Consider the following 20,254-nt stretch of genomic DNA (forward strand, 5'->3'; position numbering starts at 1 on the left):
ACACTATCATTACATAGTTTTTTTTTGTTTTGGGGTTATTTGAAAAAGCCTGTCGTGAATTTGGGCACAGACTAACCCAATCGAAGGAGTCATTAGCCCTCATTAAAGGATGTCTCCTAAAACGTATCCCACAGACCACGCTAAGTGTACTGTAACCCCCCCCCCCCCCCCCCCACCCCCCCGGGCTGCACACAGTTGGAGGGGGGTCTAATGCTTAGCTGCATTCATTGGCATGTCCTGGTCGCTGCTGGATTGTCATGTGGTCTCCCTTTCATTTGGGGTGGAAGAGCCACCCACGTCCTCATGTTGGGACGACACTGCCACCTGCTGGTCCCATTTGGGGATGCGGCCTTGGGTCTGAGAGAATATACAGTACAGTACAGTACAGCACAGACAGGAATATAGTCTAGTATGTAGTACATAGTGTATAGTAATACTAATGCTACTCTAGAGTGTGTGGTAAAAAGATGAGGGAGTCCCTCAGGTCTAATATTTAATTTGATCAATAATTCAATAACATTCATTCATTTCAAAATGTCAAAAATATACTTAGATATTAATATTAATAGATAATAATATATAATATATTAAAAGAATACATAGTTTAGTCATACTGCATATAGAGTATATATTGTTGTATTACATTGTTAGCATCGTGTGTCGTCAGGGCCGGCCCAAGCCTCCATGGGGGCCCAAAAGGGGCCCTCACACACGGAAGAAATAATGAATGACTTTTTTCTTTGTGAGGTTAATTGCTCTTGGGGGCCCCCTACTGGTCCAGGGGGCCCTAAGCAGGTGTGCCGTGATTGAAATGCATGTTTTGAAATGCTTTACTCGAATGCTTTCTTGTTTTCCTCCTGGTTTGTTCCCCTCAACACTCAATTTGACTCGCTTATCCGCCAGCCAGGGATTAAAACCCTCATTTATGGGCGGTTCATCGGTTCCGTTTCAAATTATTTCCAACTATTTCAACTTTATTTTTGTAAATGTTCTACTCGTAATTAAGATTTTATTCCGATGGTATTTTCACCTTATTACAAATATTTTAAATTACAAGCAGCCTTCGGTGACCCCTGCCGTGTCTTCGGTCTAGCATGTGAGGTATTAGAGACAAACTTACGGCTGACTTTTGCTCCTGCGCTATGTCGTCATTGTTTCCTGCCAAACCGGAAGTTAGCTAGCTCCAGAGCAAAGACACTTGAGGCTGCTCTCTGGTTTCTGGTAAACACTGCCCCTAGCGATGTAAAGGTGAATTGAACCTCCGCCGGGGAGCTGCAGTGGTGACGTCATCACTATCGGCCGAAGACACAGATTTCAATAAGAAGTCCACACAGGAAATACCTGTATATATCAGACAATGCTGAAATCTTTATTTGTTTAAAGTGACAGAACCTTTCATAGAGGTGTCTTCAAGTACAGAGAAACAGAGAGTATAATATGATATCTCATGTCGATGTTTGGATGAAAATCACACGGCTGGATGTGGAAGCATCTGCGTTTATATTGAAAACAGGAGAGTACACAAATGATATGCAAATAGGATAGGAGTTGTTTCCATGTGTCTTGCACAATTATCAGACACACGGACAGCCAGAAGAATAGCAACATTGGGATGTACTGCATGGATGAATGATGAAGCTACCTTTGTGTAACACAAGGCACAAAGTTGGCGTCTCGTTCGCCACTTGAAGGGAAATTGAAGGTGGAATCCACTTGTTGTGCAGTGCTGCCGTTTGATTGGCTGTTTGATTTTCTGACGCTTCCTATTGTGGAAGGATTTTAGTAAGACCGTGGTTCCAACTGGACAAGGTCTGGTGGGATGTGTTCTAGAGGCTGGAAAAACGCAGAAATCCGTTCAAAGGTTCAATGGTTTCCAAGCTGGAGCAGGTCTAACGTGGTCTAGTAAATCCAGTAGGGTGGTCTCCTAAAACGCTTTCACATTAAGGAGCGTCAGAAAAACACATCCTTGGTGTAATATTGGGCATGAAGGTAATTCCACTTTTGATGGAATTGGACGCTTACAAATCTGAAAGTTGAAGCCAGTGAATGAACACAATTCCGTTTTCTTTAAATACAATTGAATGATGGTGGATGGATTGAGGAACATCATGGACTCCCTTTGGTACGGAGGTGAAGTGACATATTTCATGGGCTTGTACGGGTGTTCCTCATCTTGTGGCAGATATGTAAGGATGGCATGTTTCCGGCACAGTGGGGGCTACAGTGCTTCCTGTGGCATGATGTGATATGCAGGTAGAGTATCAGTTGAGTACTGTATCATTTGTCAGGTTAGTATCAGTCAGGAGACACATGTATTGGACAGGCAGTTTATTTACAAAAAGCAGATCCATACACACAAAGAAAATGCAGTTGTGGTGGCAAATGAATGATTAAAGTGGAAAAACGGGGCGGGGAACTTGGACCTGGTGGGTTTCACCAAAGCCCCGTCGCTCAAGGTCTCGCAGTGATTGAGATAGGGCATCAAAAATACAGAAACTTCATGTAATCACCCTGGGTCGTCAGCAATTGAGTTTATAAAAATATCACCACGGTGATCCACAAATTGACAGAGTTGACCTGGGAAAGCCGTGAAGTATTTACAGAATACTTGGAGGGAAAGATGAGCAGTGCAGAAGAAGGTCCCCAAAGGCAAAGCTCGAGCAATTCAAGGGCTCTAAATTCACACCTCTTAATCTTTTGTCATTTGTCCTGCAAAGACCAGACACAACAGGCGGTCAAAGGGCAGCCATAAAATCAGACAATCGGCGGACACGACACCGTCTCCCAAGCTGCTGACCAAGAAGCCCACAAGTGAGTCCACACTGAAAGAGTCGGCACACGTTAGGGCCAGAAGCACCTTGCACTCACACAAACATACAGTCAGTGATAACAGTTGTGATGATTGGACACCGCATCTAAATAATGAAGCAAAATAACCATCGTGATGGCAGCGGACACCAAAGGTCATTATTGTAACTGCATTTGCTAAATTCCTGTACTTGATATACTATTAGCGGTGATGTGAACATGGTCCTACTGCCAGTAGTCCACCAAATGGTATCCCAGGTCCATTTTGATTCACAATTACAAGCTTGACTTTTCCATTTCATCGACGCTGACAAGATGAAAGCATGTGAAGCCCAAGAACCTTGTGAAGATCTCTGCAGGTTGGGAGAAGGTGTCATATACGTACGTGCAGCATACAAATACACGTTTCATGAAGCAAGTGGGCGTGTAACACAAGAAAAGGACAACATTTTGGTGTGAATTTTCAACGCAAACTGAAAAAAACATGCTAACCAGGGGCTGCTATCAAAAATACAAAAAATCACAGTTTTGGCGTACATTTGCGAACATATGCTAACCAGGGCATACACTAACCAAAGTTCCAGTGTATTGAGTTGGTTCATGTAGAGATTGTACATGACTGTGTTTGATTGTGGTACAGAGCAGGTATTCTATACGCAGTACAGTAAAATACTGCATGTATTCAGAGTTGTTTAGAACGTGGGCTACTTCCCAGTATGCTGTGGGCAGGATTGCTCATGTTTGTGTAAACATTGTAAAGGGAGACATGACGCCACAGAAACACAGACAGGAAGAGGAAGTCTTAGGACGGTCTGCAGGCTCAGGTGACAGTGTGTGAGATGTGCTCTCGGCAACAGGCGAAGATCTCACCTCATTGTTGTTACGAAGCGGAGCCAAAATGAACTTAGTGTCGGGGCCTAGTATCTACAATGTGTCTGCCACTGCTGGAGGGAGACAAGGAGGGACATATTAACACCAAAGCACACGCTTAGTACATATACAGCACACCACATGCTTGCCATATGACATTTCACCGACATCAATGCAACTGTCCATTTACGCCAACAACAGTTTCTGTTATCATGGTAAAAAGTAGGGCTGGACGAGAATGATCCTCATATTGATAAATACGATAATATTCAAAATAAACAATTTGAAAAAATGTACCAATGGGACTATGACGTTAATGGCCTATCATAACTTTCCTGAGCTCACTTAGCAGCAAACGTTCAGTTTCCAAGGAAGACATGCCTAGTGCTCCTTGTACCAAATGCTCCATGATGAGGGGAAAAAAAAACACATGAAGCACTAAAAACCTTCCCAGCCACCTCAAACGTTTGAAAAGCTTTGCCAGAGACCTCCATGGCGTCATGCCGGCTGCTCGGAGCGTGTGCCCAAATACAGTACACCTTGCTGGGCCACTGCAGGTGCCCCCCCCTCTATACTCTGGTCCTCCTGATAGTCGTCATGTCAGGATATTTCATTAGGACTCATCAACACATCCTCATTTCTTCCAGTCCTTCTTCCCTCCAGGTGGGCACTGACTACACTACACTACGTCTAACAAAAAAGTTATCGGTATTGGTCTTGAGAAGCAGAAAGTTGCATCTCTACTAAAAATGACACGTGAAACATAAAGTAGCAAAAAGGCTGAGTAACACCCGTTCAATAGCAAAAAGTAGGCATTCATGAAATATCAATACATACATTCATTCATTGAAACAACATGGTCATATTAAGAACACACGGAATGATATACCTAGAAATAGGAATTGATACATAAAAGGTCAATGGAAGAGTCAAGATGATGCGTGCAATGGAATACACCGGGGGTGTCCAACTTTATCCAGCGGGGGCCACATGGTGAAACAGGAGAGGAGTTGATATATTTCAGTTTTATATTTCAAGACAAAAGTGCATCTCAGCTTTGTGATTTTTTTATATTAATATCTACCTATCTTAGATTATAAATATGTACCTTTTATTCATATCAACTTTGCTCTTGTTTCCACATTCTTGCTGTTTTTTACATTTTACATTTAAAATGTTCCCATCAAATAATATTTGTAAATGTTTGGTAATATTATGATGCTATTCACATCATATTTGAATTTCTGATAGAACATTTCCCCAAGCTAATTTCCAAATTTTTTTCATATTTTACAAGATTATTCTGGGGCCTGAGATGTCCCCCGGGCGGCACTTTGGACACCCCCGCCATAGCTGATTCCGGGTAGGATGACTGAACCTGCTGGAGGTTTGCAGCAGTGGGAGTGATGCAAGTTGACTTGTATTGTTTTGCTGCTGATGGAGGTGACGGGAAGATGGGGTGGGGGTGCCCCCTTCTGGTGAGACATGGGATGGAGACAAGACGGCCCACCCGGGACGATGGGGGGGTCAGGACAGCACGCTGGTGTTTTGTGAGTCCACATCTTGCATGCTCATCACATCTGTACTTACTCCTCTGTCATAAACCGAGTTATCGAAGGCCGACTCCTCCGCCATGTTGTCGTAGGGGGGCGAGGATGTCGGCATTCTGATAGCCTTCCCTTGGAATCTACGTGAGCCAAGGAAAGTCATGTCAATGTGCGTTTTTTTTGCAACGGTGCTGACGGATGCCTTACTTTGTGGCACAGACATAAATCCCCATCACAAGCGCCAAGATGACTGCGGCCGGAATGAAGACGGCGAGCGCGATGTTGGTTCCCTGGATGCCGTAATCTGTATTGACAACTGGAGAGTCAGAGCAACAGCAATTATTCAGAGAAAATATTCTACAAAATAAATAGCTGTGTTTTGTTGTTGCAGCCTTTCACAGCGTAACTCACCGTCCAACCTGCGTTCGTCGACGTATTGAGTGGAGGGGGCTACAAAGAGACAATTAGGCAGTCGATCGTTAGCCATTGTTGTGTTGCACAAAGCGCACGTCAAACCTGAGCGCTAACAAAAGCTTGTTTTTGCAGCAGGGAAATCGATGGCTCATGAAATTGCATTCTTGAAAGCGTGGACGGCGGCTGCTGTACCTCGACAGGCAGGCGGCGTGTTGTTCCACTGTGACGGATGTCCGGGGACGCAGTAGATGGTGGCCCCGCCCTGGAGCTCATAGCCTGGCTGGCAGGAGAAGGTCAGGGTCTCGCCCGCTTGGTAGAAAGCCTTTTCAGAACTCTGTGCACTGGTGGGGGGAGCGCCGGGATTCCTGCATGGCTCGTACTTTTCAGCTGAAACAGAGAACAGTACCTTGACCGCTGGGGGCCACTAAACACCATTTGGGGGAGAATGCTGCTTTGGGGGCCAATTCAGCAAAAGACAATACTGGTTGCAGTTATGAACAAAAATGGCGGTTTGTGGGGTTTAAAGTTTAAAGGGTCCCTGACGTGATTGATCAACCTTGCTTACATATGTTCTATATTGTTACTAATTACGTCCTAATTCCTCCAGCTTTCAGGAGGAGGAGACAGTTGGAGATGAAACAGAGAACTTTTAGAACCTGAACTCAGGCCTTGGGACGTGGAGATGAAGATTGGTGGCCTCGAAAACACAGAATAGCAAGTGGAAATGACTTATCCTTCAATGATTCTCCTAAATCGGCATCTTCCTGAGCTTTAATAGCCTGTCCTTGTGGATAAACGCTGACTGCCGCCTCCGTAAACATTTGGCTGTGAAAAGATGTTTAATAAAAAGTATCATGCTTTCCAGCCTTGTCGCTATCATGGAATAGCGCTTAGAAGACATTATGTAAACAAGACATGGCCTACATTGTTCTGCCGCAACTTTTGACGCAGTTGTCTTTCTTCCTTGTTTTGTGGAATAGCATCCTTTCTAAAAATGTATTTTATAGCATACTTTGAAGCCACATGCCTCTTGTAAAGGTGGTCCTTCATAGCAGCCATCAGGGAAATGATGGTGGGTGTATAACTGGGATACAGTGAACATCCAGCAGCAACACAACCTTTTGGCATGACTACTATTTGGATGGAAAGTATCCCTAAGCCTTTGTTCACTGTTCTTCATCTGAAAGGTTTCACTCCCATGACGTCGCTTCCAGAAATGAGGCTGAGCTGTGAGCTAGCTAGCTAACGTCATCGACTATAAATGTCAGTTTTAATCATTAAAACATGATTAAAACTGATTTCAAAAATGGAATAACGTAGAAGATATTTAAGTAAAGTTGATGAATCATGTCAGCGACCCTGTAAGAGTTTGGTGGCCAAAAAACATCAGACAACGGTTGGGCAGTAAAGTGCTCTCAGGGCAGGCAGAGCCGCACCCGCCAAAAACCTCCAAAGGTCAGCGCCTCACCAGCCATGAACCTCACCGCTGGTTTGGTGGCACGTGTTCCTTTCTGGAGAGGAGCTTTTCGCAGGCGCTTCAGAGCCAGCTAACATCAGCTGGAGGTTTTCTGCTTGGGGCTGGTTCATGTTTTACCTTCACGTTCTTTTGAATTCTGGGGTCTGCTCGATCAGTATGCTTCTTTGAATGAGGAAGCTTGGTGTATGAAAAGCAACCAGTTTGTGACTTACGAACACACTTGGGCAGCCGATCGCTCCACTTGGGTTTGGCCGAGTCTCTGTTGTAGCAGGTTAGCAGATTGTTGCTGCCTGACAGAATGTAGCCTTTGTTACAGACAAACTGCACCGACGATCCCACGGCGAAGCGGGTGCCCGTCACCACTCGCCGACTGTGTTCTACGGTTCCTGGATCCTGGCATGTCATCACTGGTGCAAAGATGCAAACCCCATGTTAGACAGATTGGGACACATTTCCCCTCCGCTCAAACTCCGCCTACTGGAAATATTGACGTTAGGCGGAGTCAGAGGGCAGCACGAACGGTAGGTAGAACAGCAAGATGAACATCTAATGAAGGAAACGTCTGCAGAATTACACAAGCCCATCGTTTTGAGCTTTATCCAGCTTTCGCTGGTGGTTGCGTGCAAATAGGGTTTCTCACCTTGCTGACATTTGGGCACGTCCCCGCTCCAGCTGAGATCCCACTGGCACATGAGGATCTCGGAGCCCACCAACTCATATCCAGGGTAGCACTGGTAGGTGACCACGGTGCCGTGGATCAGGTCCGGGTGGGACGTGCTCTTCCAGCCGTTGGTGATCTCTGGCAGCTCGGAGCAGGTGTCATTCCTTGGGACTTCTGTTGGTGGAAAATGGTAGAGATCGTCGTCATGCTAGGAAATGCTATATCTAGGCTTATTTTCTTTGATTTCATGTCTATTATGTCATATGAACCGGATTTAGAAGGTGGTTTACGCTCTAATCTGACACATTACCTCAAATGACTGATTCAAGTATTGATACTTTGGTCGCAGAATCGACTTTACCGCAGGAAGAGCTGTTACCGGAAGTGTGGATATGTCGGCAAGGATTGGCACATTGGCACGTCCGGTGTGCTCTGAGCATGCCCAAATGCGTCCTGAGCTCAACGCTGTGAATGATTGTGGCCACTAGATGTCGCCACTAAGCCGGGCACCACCCCTCTTGAAGTTATAGGCAGCTCATGTTTCATGATTGACTGGATATCTTTCCAAGTAGAAGCGGCAGGACCATCCAACTAGGACTATGTACTTCTACTACTACACTACTATGATACGTAGTGATATCATCTCACACAGCTCACATAATCAGGCTTTGTATGAGGCGAGGTGTGGGGCTCTTTAAGGATGACACTTTCATGTAGCAGCAGGGAATAGGAATGCAATACCTTCCGTGTGTGCGAAGCGCGAGCGTTTTGGACGGCAAATGTAAATAGCGGCTGGAGATGTTTGTCGGGAGGAACGCAGCAGGCGGCTTGGCACCCGTCGACATGCGCCTCCCTCGCACCACCGACACAAAGCATCAGGCAAAGCAGGCGCTGTTGAAGTCTACCCAATGATTGTCCTCCTGCCATTGTTCTCCAATGCAGCACTGGGAAGGAAGGATCCTTGGAAGGACACCCGTTCATTCCGTCTTACCAAAGAAGTGCACCACGAAGCCGTTGTTGTAGCCGTAGATGTTTGTGGCGGGGTCTGACTGGAACTGGACCGTGACATCGGCCATGGACGTGTAGAGCTTGAAGTGAGGTCGCTTGCCGCTGTATTGGCCCAATATGTTGGCAGACAGGTCGTCACCGTCGTAGAAGGTCAGGAGGTCATTTTTCCCCAGGTTTAGTCTGTGGGACAATGAGGAAAATAGTCAAGAACCGGAGATTCACTCAAACCAAAGCATGTCAAAGCTGATTAAATGACAACCAAATATCATATTTACTATTGCATCAACTGGCTTTCACTTCAAAAAGGCATCCACGCGGTTTTCAAAATAATAATCAATGATTTCCTTCCGGACTATAAACAATAATATGATTTGTTTTGGTCTTTAAAAAGCATCATAAACTTAATGTGAAAGGAAAAGCACCTTTTTATCAAACGTTTTATCACCCACAGTCCTTATTGAGACATAAATACACGCCTTTCTCATCTTCAGTGGCCTTCTAAAGATATACAAAGCGGTAAAAAGAGGCAGCTACGTCTTGGGGCGTATCTATCCTGCCTAGAAAGCCTTCTGAAAAAACCTCCAAAAAGCCACCAAGGCTCCATGAAGCACATTGTTATTCTCATTCTTATCAACACTACGTTAGCACAGTGGCTAGCTACAAGGCTAGCAGCTAGCTTGAGCACACACTGGCTCCCAAAGCCTCTAGCTAAAGGTAATGCTTCCTTTCTATGTTGCTATTCCTTTCTATAAGTTATACTCCAATACTACATGTAGTAGTACACCTGTTGGTACACGGCTCATGGCGTGGACATTCATGTTGATGTCTCCCGTAAGAATCGTAGATGACGGCCACTTTCTCAGGCGAGTAAAGCAGCAGCAGTGTGTCTTTAAAGCCGCCAGCAGGGCTACAAATATGAATGCTATGAAATATCATGACTCCTAACCATCACAGCTGCCCCCCCGCTCCAGCGATGCCGGGGATAATCACCTGTGAAGACCGGCCCATTTAGATAAATGGGCTCCCTTGCCGTGCAGGAAAAACTACTTTAGCCACGCCGCCTCGTGGTCATGTACCCAACGCATCATCCTTCATTCATGCAGCCATGCCTCCCGGGGGGGTCACCTAATGTTTGGCTTTAGTTCTTCACGTCATCTTGTGCTATGAATCTTCTTAGGTCCTTCTCCACAAAACTACGAGCTGGCATAGTGACCCACAAAGAAAACAAATATTGTCTCTTGTCTCTGTGGTGGAATCCAAATAGTTGAACCCTCGTCTGCTTATCCATAGTTTCCACCATTTACATCCACCAGGAAGTAGCCTTGTGTGCATGGACGTGCGGCCTGCTCATCAACTCCCAAGGAGATCAACTCGGAGAATTCCAAGACCTAAGTTGTCTCTTTTGGGGGTTTTAGTCATGATGGAAGCGTTGCCCCGCCACAGAATGTAAACAAATAGCCTGCTAGCCTCCTAGCTAACATAACAACAAATAGCCCCATTTTCTTTGCTTATGTTGTTGGACATAAAATATTTGAATCTTTTCTACGCCAGGCCTTATGAAGTGGAAAGTATCATGGGGTCATGGGGGCAGAAGCCCAAACCTCCCCAAGGCCTTCCCAGGCCATTTTAGAGACATTGTCTCCAATGTGTTCTGGTTCTTCCCAGAGGCCTCCTACTGCTTGAACGTGCCCTGAACACGCCCCCGAGCCTCGCCACCTGCAATCTTGTCCCACCTTAGGTGGAGGTAGGAATGTAGACCCACTGGTAAATTGGGCTCAGCTCCGATGCAGAGTCCTTATCACTGCCATCCTTCCCTCACCCATCAAGACCTTGAGGTACTTCAACTCCTTCAGGATCTCATCCTCGACCCAGAGACACCACGCTATTCCGAATGGGAGCCATAGACTCGGACTTGAAGGTGCCGATTCCCATCCCTGCCACTTCACACTCAACAGTGAGAGATGAAGATCATCATCCCAAACCATCCCCACCCACAGACCAGTCCTGATCTGTGGGTGGGGATGGTTTGGGAGGAGGCCAAAGCAGGACGTTCCTTGTTCCATCATTTTGGATTAAGGCTAAAAGGAACTAAGGTCGGTTTCAGACTGATTCAGGATCCCAAATTCAGAAATGGAATATTTTTGTAGTTAGAGCATAGAAAATCTTCTTTGTGTTGCTTTGTTGACACAGAAGAGGCGTTTACGTGCAGCTTTCTTCGGCGTAGAAGGTGTGATTGGTGATGAAGACGATAGCGGTGCTGAACATAGGCTCCTGCCTCGATACGTATAGGAACCAACAGTCTTTCCACAACCTCATCACAGTATTTCCTCATCTCGCCCCAAAACAATTCTCACCTAAAATCAACACTTGAGTTGTCTTCACGCCAAAGTCGCTCCTTTCGTCTCTGGCATCCTCATGCAGCTAAAACCTACTCCATCAGCAAGCATTTATTTACATCCTGGATATTCATGGCTCTCCTTCCCAATGCTGGAGGCCAATACACACACACGCACACACACACACACGTTAATATGTGATTTGTGAAATATGCTGGCGGTACAAATGGGAGAAAAACATATTTCCCACAATGGAACCTTGCCACCAGTTAGCTGCAGAGCTTTGTTGGTATCAGTAGCATCCCTGACTGCAGTACACAGTACACAGTACACAGTACATGTACACCATGGGTCCACATGGATAAAGTCAAACATTTAACGCATGTTTTCACTTTAATAGGTGACATGACACCTGGATGCACCCCCCCAAGTGAGGGGGGGGGGGACAAGTGAGGGACATGGACAGAAACCATACGTGTCTTTAGTTAGTCAGTGGCTGCAATCTCCCAGCAGGCACACGTCGTGTCCGAACCCCGAACCCCGCAGACCAAAACCACGCCAAAAACCCTGCATGGTAGAAATCCACGCATCCTGGAACCAATGAAGCGTTTTAAACGAGGGATTACTGTACACTGGAACGCACACAGGCTAGAGCGCTGTTATTGCTGCTATCAGCCATGAAGGGTTAAACGCCATAAACGCCACCCGCCTCTTGTAGCGAACTGCCACTGACTGGGGGGTCCCACCTCTAGGGTCATGTTCTCCCTTCCACTCACCAAAGCAGCAATTTCCTGAGACGTGGTGCCAAACGGTCAGTGTGGTAGTGTTTGACATTGGGTCTGTACTTGACAAGCCTTTTCCACGTGACCCGTCTAAAGCCCTCATTATGCAGAACACTTCATCATAACATCCTCAATGCTGGCCTTGCTCTCCCATTTGACAACTAAATGGCCGGCTCCTGTTCCACTCGAGGCCCCGGCAGCGGGGGTGTGATGGTGACATCAACCAGCAGGGGGCTCTCTTAGCTCAAGGCTGCACTGCTACAGAATGGCCCGCTGTGTCACATTGCCAGACATTTCCTCCAACCTCATCCACGGCTGGTGCAGGTGGAGATATCAGCTGCATCCTCTCTCTGTCGCCATGCTAATTAGCCGGGAGCCAGCCCTCCTGTTTGGCCTAAATTAATCAGTCCTCATTATGCACGCCGCTCCTCTGTCATTTCCAGCACAGGCACGCTGATGAATGATAATACGGAAAATCTTCTCATGAATGCCCCCTCCCCCCTTAATGAGACCGCACTCATCCAGGAGAGCCTTTTGTCATCAATGAGCAAACAAACATAGACGCCTGTGGATGACGTCTCCAGAGTGTAACAGCGTGTCCACTAAATAGCCTCTGCCATTCTTCCATTCCTGCCGGTTCACATTTGACCTCTCTGTGCCCTCTTGTGGTCGAGTGCCGGAGGCGGCAACAGCTTCACTTTTACGTTTGCCATGCATGGAGGTGTGACAGGACCATGAATCCCACAAAGCACCTTGTTCATCTCCAGGAAGAGATGAAGAAACGGCCAGAGGAGGGGGGGGGGCATTAGTGCAAGAGTAGTAGGCAAAGAGGAAACAGTGTGCGCGTGTCAAATGTTGACATCTGCGTGCACATGCGTTGGGTTCCAGTTGGGAGGGCTGGATAAGTGGCTGGGGGTGGTTGACTGCCAGAGCGTATTCATTTCAAAGCCAACTGTGAGACACACCAGGGAAGGGAGAGTGGGGAGGCTTACTGGCTAATCTGGTCAGAGAGCGAGCTGCAAGCACGGCGGAATGCGTAATGCAGAGGCTGGAAAAAATCGAATTAGCCACCGCCACTCCGGAAACACTTCCCGTGTGCCCGCCATCGTGCGCCCGTGTGAGCGAGGGCCAATGGAAGAACACGGACATCATTTGTGTCTAACACGGCCCCCGCGACCCCCCGAGTCCCGCCGCTTACACTTGGATGTCCAGCATGATCCTCTTGTCCTCCTCCACGTGGACTCCCCAGATGCAGTCCTGGCCCTTGTCGTAGGCCTCGGGCCAGTTGGGAGACAACACCACGCCGGCGGAGTCTGTCGTCTCCCCGCTGCAAACGGCTGCAACACAAAGACGACACCATGGGTGCACCACCAAAAACACACCGATGACCCCCGGCGAGGGGATGCTGACCGAGGTCCCCCCGGTCGACGCCAAGGTGCCTCAGCATGCCATGGAAGTAAAGGTATGGACATTCATCTCGATAGCATCCAGCACCAAGGACAGCTCACAAACCTGCTCTTCATGCTCTAATCCAAGTATTCATACTTTCCATACTTCAGGCGTTTGTGAAACGTTTGCCTGTTGAAATGAGCGTTCATAACGAATCACCTTAATAAGTCATCATTTTTTCAAGGCTTTTCAGGCTTTCATCAAGTAATCATTTCATAACACATTCATGAACTGTCTCGCGATGAGAAATACACAACTTTTTAATCTGTAACAAACTCATCGGGGGCATTGATGAGTCGCTGCCAGCCGGGACCGGCCTGACTTTTACTGCTGCCATGTCGTACTGGACCGAACAGTCATCACGGGGCAGACCGAGATGAAACGACTTCAGTAGAAACGAGCACCTGACGGCAGAAGCTGAAGGGAAATGCTGCAGAAAGGCAGAATGGCGTCAACGCTGAATGAAGGTGAGGTGAGAATGGGTGGAGGAAGAGTTGGGGAGCTGAGTGACTACGGACATTACGACCAATGTTGATGTTGGGGAGGGGGAACGGGAAAATCATGTCAAAAATGTGCTAACACGATTTGATATGAGGCGACAAACAAGCCATGGTAAACATCGACATCCGTTTGTCATGTGTCGCATGTAGATGGCATTACGTGGGATTTGAACGTTTGGTGGGCGACAGTATACGATAACGAGAGAAAATATCATGAAAACATCATCAAATATGTGAACATGGTATTAAAAATGCAACCAGTCAAATAAAAGCATTAGAATGTGAAACTAAAAACTTTATTCACAATTCACATCAGTCATGAAAACATTGTTTTGTAACGCGGAGCATGAATGCAGCGTTTAGATGATGCAGGCGTACCTAATCAAGTGTCCACCACAACATGTTGGGCGCATGATTTATTTGGCGGTGTTGTTCGTACCAGATGCCCCCCCCCCCCCCCCGTTTGGCCCAGCCCGGGTCCGGCCGGCACTGCGGCGCTCCAACGGCCGAGTGCCGGCCCACTGGCTGGGAATCAAGGCAGCCATGCATGAATTGGTCATGATAAGAGCTTCAGCTTCAGGAATCCAACTTGCAGGCTTCCTCGCGTGGAAATAAAAATGCATACGACTCCTGAACTTCACGTGACCGTGACCCAGCGGGGCGAAAATGACATTTTTTCTTTTCTCATTTTCTCAGGCCGATCTTTGCTAGAGTGCATTTCAATTTTGCTGTGTTGCAAAATGAACATGCGAGCTCCACAGGCAGCCTGTCAGGTCAGCGTGTCACGTGTGGGAAGCACAGGAAGTACAGCGCTACCTTGGCGAGGTCGGGCAGAAACCCAGATGCACCAAAACCACAAGAAATCCCGTAAATCCAACCCATTCCTTCCCGAAAGACAAACATGTTGACACCAGACATGCTTTAGTCGTTCTACCAGGCAGCTTTCCATGCAGAATGCGGAATAAGAGGGATGAAGCCAACATTAATGTCACCGACAAAGACACCGTGTCACAGCAGGAGCAACACGGCCGGGAGTCACTTCTTGAATTCCGTCGTGTTTCTCACCTTCTTTACCAAAATGCTGCCACTTGCAACTTCCTTTGGCTCCATTTTAGCTCCTTTTGCATCCGTGATGGATAAGAAAACAGAGACTTGTGGCCTAACTGTGTGACTTAGCAAAACAGCGAGGAGCAGAAAGGGGGGGGGGCGGCATCCTCATACTTCTTGATGAGTTACAGTATTTCTTGAATTCAATAGTGTTTCTCACCTTCTTTATCAAAACGCTGCCGCTTGCAACTTTCTTTGGCCGGATGGCGGCTTATTAAGCGGTAGCGGTCGATAACGGGGTTTCGTGGAAGGATACAGTACAACGTAAACGTGAACCTTGGTTAGCGTCACTGATTTGTTCCAGAATGCCTGACTATGACGCTAACCAAATCCATTTTTTACACCCCGAATCCCAATCCCAAATGTAGACGTACATCCACAGGAGGGATGAAAGGGAAATGAACATTTACGACGTGACGTGACTATGGACAAAGTCGTGATGTTTTGTTATCAGTTATTTGTTGAATTCAATAGTTTCTCTAATGATCTGTTGCTGCTCCCAAAATGGAGCCACAGGAAGTTGCAAGTGGCAGCATATTGATGAAGAACGGTGAGAATCAGGAAGAGGAAGGTGGTGGATCTTGCAGCCACATGGAGTCTTTGGGAACTCCATTCATCCATTTTCTACTGCTTATCCTCACGAGGTTTGGGGGCGTGCTGGAGCCTATGCCAGCTGTCTCCGGGCAAGAGGTGGGGTCCACCCTGGCCTGGTGGCCAGCCAATCCCAGGGCACATATAGACAAACAACCATTCCCACCCACATTCATACCTGGGGGGGAAATCAAACCTTGCTCTCCTTGCTGTGTGGCGTATGTGGGAAGTCCTATGCTGTAACAGTAACCTTAAATACTCATTGGTCCCGCCTACTCCTCATTTAGAGGAATGGAGAATTAGCATATTCATGTCAAAGTAGAATTATGAAACTGGACTGACTTGCATGTTGTTGGCAAGCTAATGATGCCAAGAGGACGTTGTGTGTGGGGGGGCACAAAAACATTTCTGTCCCTTGGGGGGTGCGTAACAGCAAATAATAGTGTTTGGTAGCATCACGGTATCAAGTAGCTCAGCGCTAAGTTAGCTCAGGTGACCAGTGGGAGGGTGTTTTTATTCAAACGTGGTTGCAAGCGTGGATTTACTTTTATTTGATGCAGCACAGAATGAAAGCCCGGGGTCACCATCATGGCTCCCATCTAATTGAATTGCCAAAGAATGAGTCAAACAAAATAACTCACCCCTGCAGGCCGGCTCCGTCTCATTCCACTGAGCGTTTTCGGCGTCCACGCATTCGATGACAACCGAGCCTTGCTCCATCGTGTAGCCGGGGTCACACGAGAACTCCACCACGGCACCCACACCGTAGGTTGAGTCACTGCTGCTGAAATTGCCGTACTTGACAAAAGGCTCGTAGCACGTTCCTTTTGCAAAAGCTGCAACACAGAAGAAGACCTGAGGACCACCTTCGTAGGGGGGCCGCCGTTCTGCTGGCAACAATCAACCTGCCTTCGTATCTGACGGCGGCGCCGGTGGAGGTGAGCGCCCCGTCCGTGGTAAACTCCACAAAGAGATGGCGGCCTGTGCTCAGCACCCCTTCGATGGGCAGATACTCCACCTCGTAGGAGTCGTACACAGGGGGGGAGTCGATATTGTTTCCATTTTTAATCAACAGCCTAAAAAGAGGAGAGGTTACCCTTGAGTGCTAAAAGATGCATAGAAGATGTGGAGCTCTGCCGATTGGTAATGAGGTGAAGGGTCATGTGTGTGATGATAGCAATTTCAGCTCCAACCTCTGGCTGCTCTCTGGAGCGCCTTCATTTCACCCGCATGGAAGAGCCCCGACTCGGGAGCGGGAAAAAAAAGCCTGCGTCCGCATCAAAATGGCCATAAAAATGAAAAGCTCTGTCTTCAACAATTGTGTAGCCCAGCAAACGCACACATGAAAGCAACAGGTGGCGCTATAACCCCTGACGCCATTTTCCCCAAAAGGCTAAACAACTATAGCGTCAGTTTAATCAAAAGTAGGAGGGAGCAAACGACGAGCGTATAAACTGAAACTGAAGAGGTGAAATTAATATTGGGGGAGTAAAATCATTCTGTTATGGATGCATAAAAAAGTGAGAGGGCGCACAAAATTAAAACGTCACCTCTCACTTTCTGATTCACTCGCTTCTGTTTCCGGAGCTCTCGTCATCTTTTCTGCTTGCTCTCACTTTTACATTCTCATCGCTCTCGATTCTTCATTGTGCTACATGACGTCACCGATCGTCTAGTTGGTGGTGGTGGTGGTACTTATTCCATATGATGCTTATTCCATATGTGGTAGAGGTGATACTTATTCCATATGATGCTTATTCCATGTGTGGTGGTGGTGGTACTTATTCCATATGTGGTAGAAGTGATACTTATTCCATGTGTGGTGGTGGTACTACTTCCATATGTGGTAGAAGTGATACTTATTACATATGATACCTATTCCATATGTGGTAGAGGTGATACTTATTCCATGTGATGTTTATTCCATATGTGGTGGCGATACTTATTCCACATGTGGTGGTGATACTTATTCCACATGTGGTGGTGATACTTATTCCATATGATGCTTATTCCATATGTGGTGGTGATACTTATTCCATATGATGCTTATTCAATATGTGGTGGTGATACTTATTCCATATGTGGTAGAGGTGATACTTATTCCATATGATACTTATTCCATTTGTGGTAGACGTGGTGCTTATTCCACATGATGCTTTTTCCATATGTGGTAAAGGTGATACTTATTCCATATGGTGCTTATTCCATATGAGGTAGAAGTGATAATTATTCCATATGATACTTATTCCATATTTGGTGGTGGTGATACATATTTGGTATGTGATGGTGCTACACATACCATATGTATACTGTATATACCATATAAATACCGTATATACCATATGTACACCTTATATACCATATGTATACTGTATATAGAATATATATACGGTATATAGAATAATAAGAATAACAACCCACCAAAGCAAAGCATAGAAGTGGGTGACACAGCCAAGGTAACGGTGAAGGTAATGGGGTGTAATTGTGGATAGCAGGTGTACTCAGGAAGTCTTGCTGGGATGTAGCTAAAGGCATGCTAAACCACAAGCCAACTGGCTCTGCTTTCCAATCGTGTGTGTGTGTGTGTGTGTGTGTGCATGTTAACCACCTGTCGTCATCCTCTGCCAGAGCCACCTTCTCGAAGTGAATATGTAGCCGGTGGTCTTCAGGGGCCTCCAGGACCCAGTGGCATGTCAAGTTGTTGCTGTAGTTGCCAGGAAATCCAGGCGAGACAATGCGGCCATAGGTGGCATTTTTTATCATTCCCCCACAGGACGCTGTATGAGAGTGTGGGGAAAAGACCAAATGAGCTCCAGTAATGACAGCGACTGCAAGTCCATTTTTTAGCCCATACGCATGGACCATCAGCAGACTGTGGGACTGGTGGGCATTATGAGCTTCACCTGTGTCTAACGGGTGCAGGACTGTGTGTGATAGACTTGCAAAAGGTGATAGCAGCGGTGACGCTATCAGCGGAGAGCAGCTGTACGCATGCACGGAGTAAGACTGGATGTGGTAAATGAGCTTTTAGCAGCAGGACGGGGATATTCATGCAGCCGCTTCTAATTAAGGCAGCCAGGTCGAACTGCCTCCAGACAATAACTGTCTGTGCAGCTAATCGCATGCATACACACTCCTTTGGCCCGGGACTGTACAGTAATCCACACAGCAGAAAAGGACCAAGCCAACACCTTTGCTCATCACCATCGTTTGTTTTTGTAAGAGAATACACACTGATGCTCATTTGTTAGCCCTGATTCCCCAGAATCAATTTGACGGTCCTAAAGCAGCGATTCTCAACCATATGCAGTCGGTGAATGGCCACATGGTCACATGTTGGTGAATGGTGGTGGTGTCGTGTTTCTGGCCGGGTTTGCCAAGCTTGTGCATTGAGTGAGAACTTAAAGGAGAACTGCACTTTTGTCGGAATTCTGCCCATCATCCAGAATCCTTACATAAAACAGAACACATACTTCTTTCCCTTTTCTGTGCATTATCACAAGAGAAAAAAAAGTTAACATGAGCTAGCTAACAATGCGTCATTAGAGATACCTATGTTGACTACGAAGCCCTCTGATGCAACCTCTAATAAAGTTTTCTGGTTTGCTTTACATGCTGTGATCATATATTAACACATACACGATGATAACACGTAATACTAACAGTAGCTTGCGATATTTTGATGATTTAAAACATTAGCAAAACTTTCCTAGGCGCACTGATTTCACATACTAGACCGGGAGCTCACGCTACTTCTGTCAACAGCAGCAGTATCGAAACATGGACAGGACTTTCCATGGGATCACATGCATTCTTGGAATGGCCGTGTCTTCCAGCACAAGACGTGTGCTCCAGTCCTCAGGTCAAAACTGCTGACAGCAACCCAACATTTTGTTGAGTCTCTGTAGCAAAATGGAGAGCTAGGTATCTACTCTTCCGTCTGTGACGCGGAGACGAGCGGCTAGCAAGGCTGTACTGCCCTGACGGATATAGTTTTTATAGTTACCTGGTACAATAACAATATGGCAGTAGCTTGGTGTTTTTTTGGAGCTTTTTTCGTTTGGGCTTTAGCCTCAAAATAGGTAGGTCCCATGATGTGCATTGTTAGCTAGCTCATACTAATTCGTTTTGTGTCCTTACAATGTACCAAAAGAGAAAGTAATATGTGTTCATGGTTCACATAAGGATTGGGAATGATGGGCCAAATTCTCAAAACAGCACACATTTCCTTTAAGCTAGGAGTCCACTGGGCTGGCGCCAGTTGGTGCCAGTTGGTGGTGCCTAGTGCCGCCAATAAGGTGCCTAGTGGCGTGCAGTGGCTCAAACTGCCTCCCAACTGGCTCGTGGTGGTGAGTTTGGGGGCAAGAAAATTTCAAAATGTTGAAAATTTTCGGCGCTGCACTTGCATCAAGCAGTTGGCGCAAAGTGTCCACCAAGTGGAACCAAATGTCGCAAACAATGCGCCTATTGGAATCCACTGGAATGTAATGGCGCCCGCCGAGTTGTGCCAGTTAATGGGCCGTCCAACTGCTCTAAAAAAGGAACTGATGGGATGTTATTCACGTAGGAACAAATGAACGTTATTGGATAATTACTAGAGCTGGAAAAGTTCAGCCCTTCATGTGAACGAGACGCGTCGCCCACATTGTGTGCACACAGGGTGCTGTGCGTTTGTGGCACGTTCACGTTGCATTCATGGCACAA

General features: G+C 46.7%; 1 protein-coding gene across 4 annotated transcripts in view; it reads right to left on the minus strand.

The window, feature by feature from the left end:
• Positions 1-1,344: 1,344 nt before the first annotated feature.
• Positions 1,345-20,254, minus strand: part of LOC131131914 (seizure protein 6 homolog) — a 102,486-nt gene continuing 83,576 nt past the window's right edge. For 3 of the 4 annotated variants that reach the window (XM_058076953.2, XM_058076951.2, XM_058076954.2), the window contains 12 exons: positions 18,159-18,327; positions 16,460-16,626; positions 16,192-16,386; positions 13,102-13,240; positions 8,769-8,965; positions 7,757-7,951; positions 7,329-7,523; positions 5,832-6,026; positions 5,637-5,675; positions 5,433-5,541; positions 5,269-5,365; positions 4,961-5,153 (listed from right to left, as the gene is read on the minus strand). In XM_058076953.2, coding sequence (XP_057932936.2) covers positions 4,977-5,153; positions 5,269-5,365; positions 5,433-5,541; positions 5,637-5,675; positions 5,832-6,026; positions 7,329-7,523; positions 7,757-7,951; positions 8,769-8,965; positions 13,102-13,240; positions 16,192-16,386; positions 16,460-16,626; positions 18,159-18,327 — 1,874 coding nt within the window. In that variant the 3' untranslated portion in view covers positions 4,961-4,976. Of the gene's footprint in view, positions 2,710-3,678; positions 3,753-4,960; positions 5,154-5,268; positions 5,366-5,432; positions 5,542-5,636; positions 5,676-5,831; positions 6,027-7,328; positions 7,524-7,756; positions 7,952-8,768; positions 8,966-13,101; positions 13,241-16,191; positions 16,387-16,459; positions 16,627-18,158; positions 18,328-20,254 lie in introns of those variants that run through there. The other variant, XM_058076955.2, reaches the window with a different exon arrangement.

The sequence above is a fragment of the Doryrhamphus excisus genome, linkage group LG1 (genome assembly GCF_037039965.1).
Source record: "Doryrhamphus excisus strain RoL-2023G ecotype Guam linkage group LG1, RoL_Dexc_Guam_v1.1, whole genome shotgun sequence".
Taxonomy (NCBI): Eukaryota; Metazoa; Chordata; class Actinopteri; order Syngnathiformes; family Syngnathidae; genus Doryrhamphus; species Doryrhamphus excisus.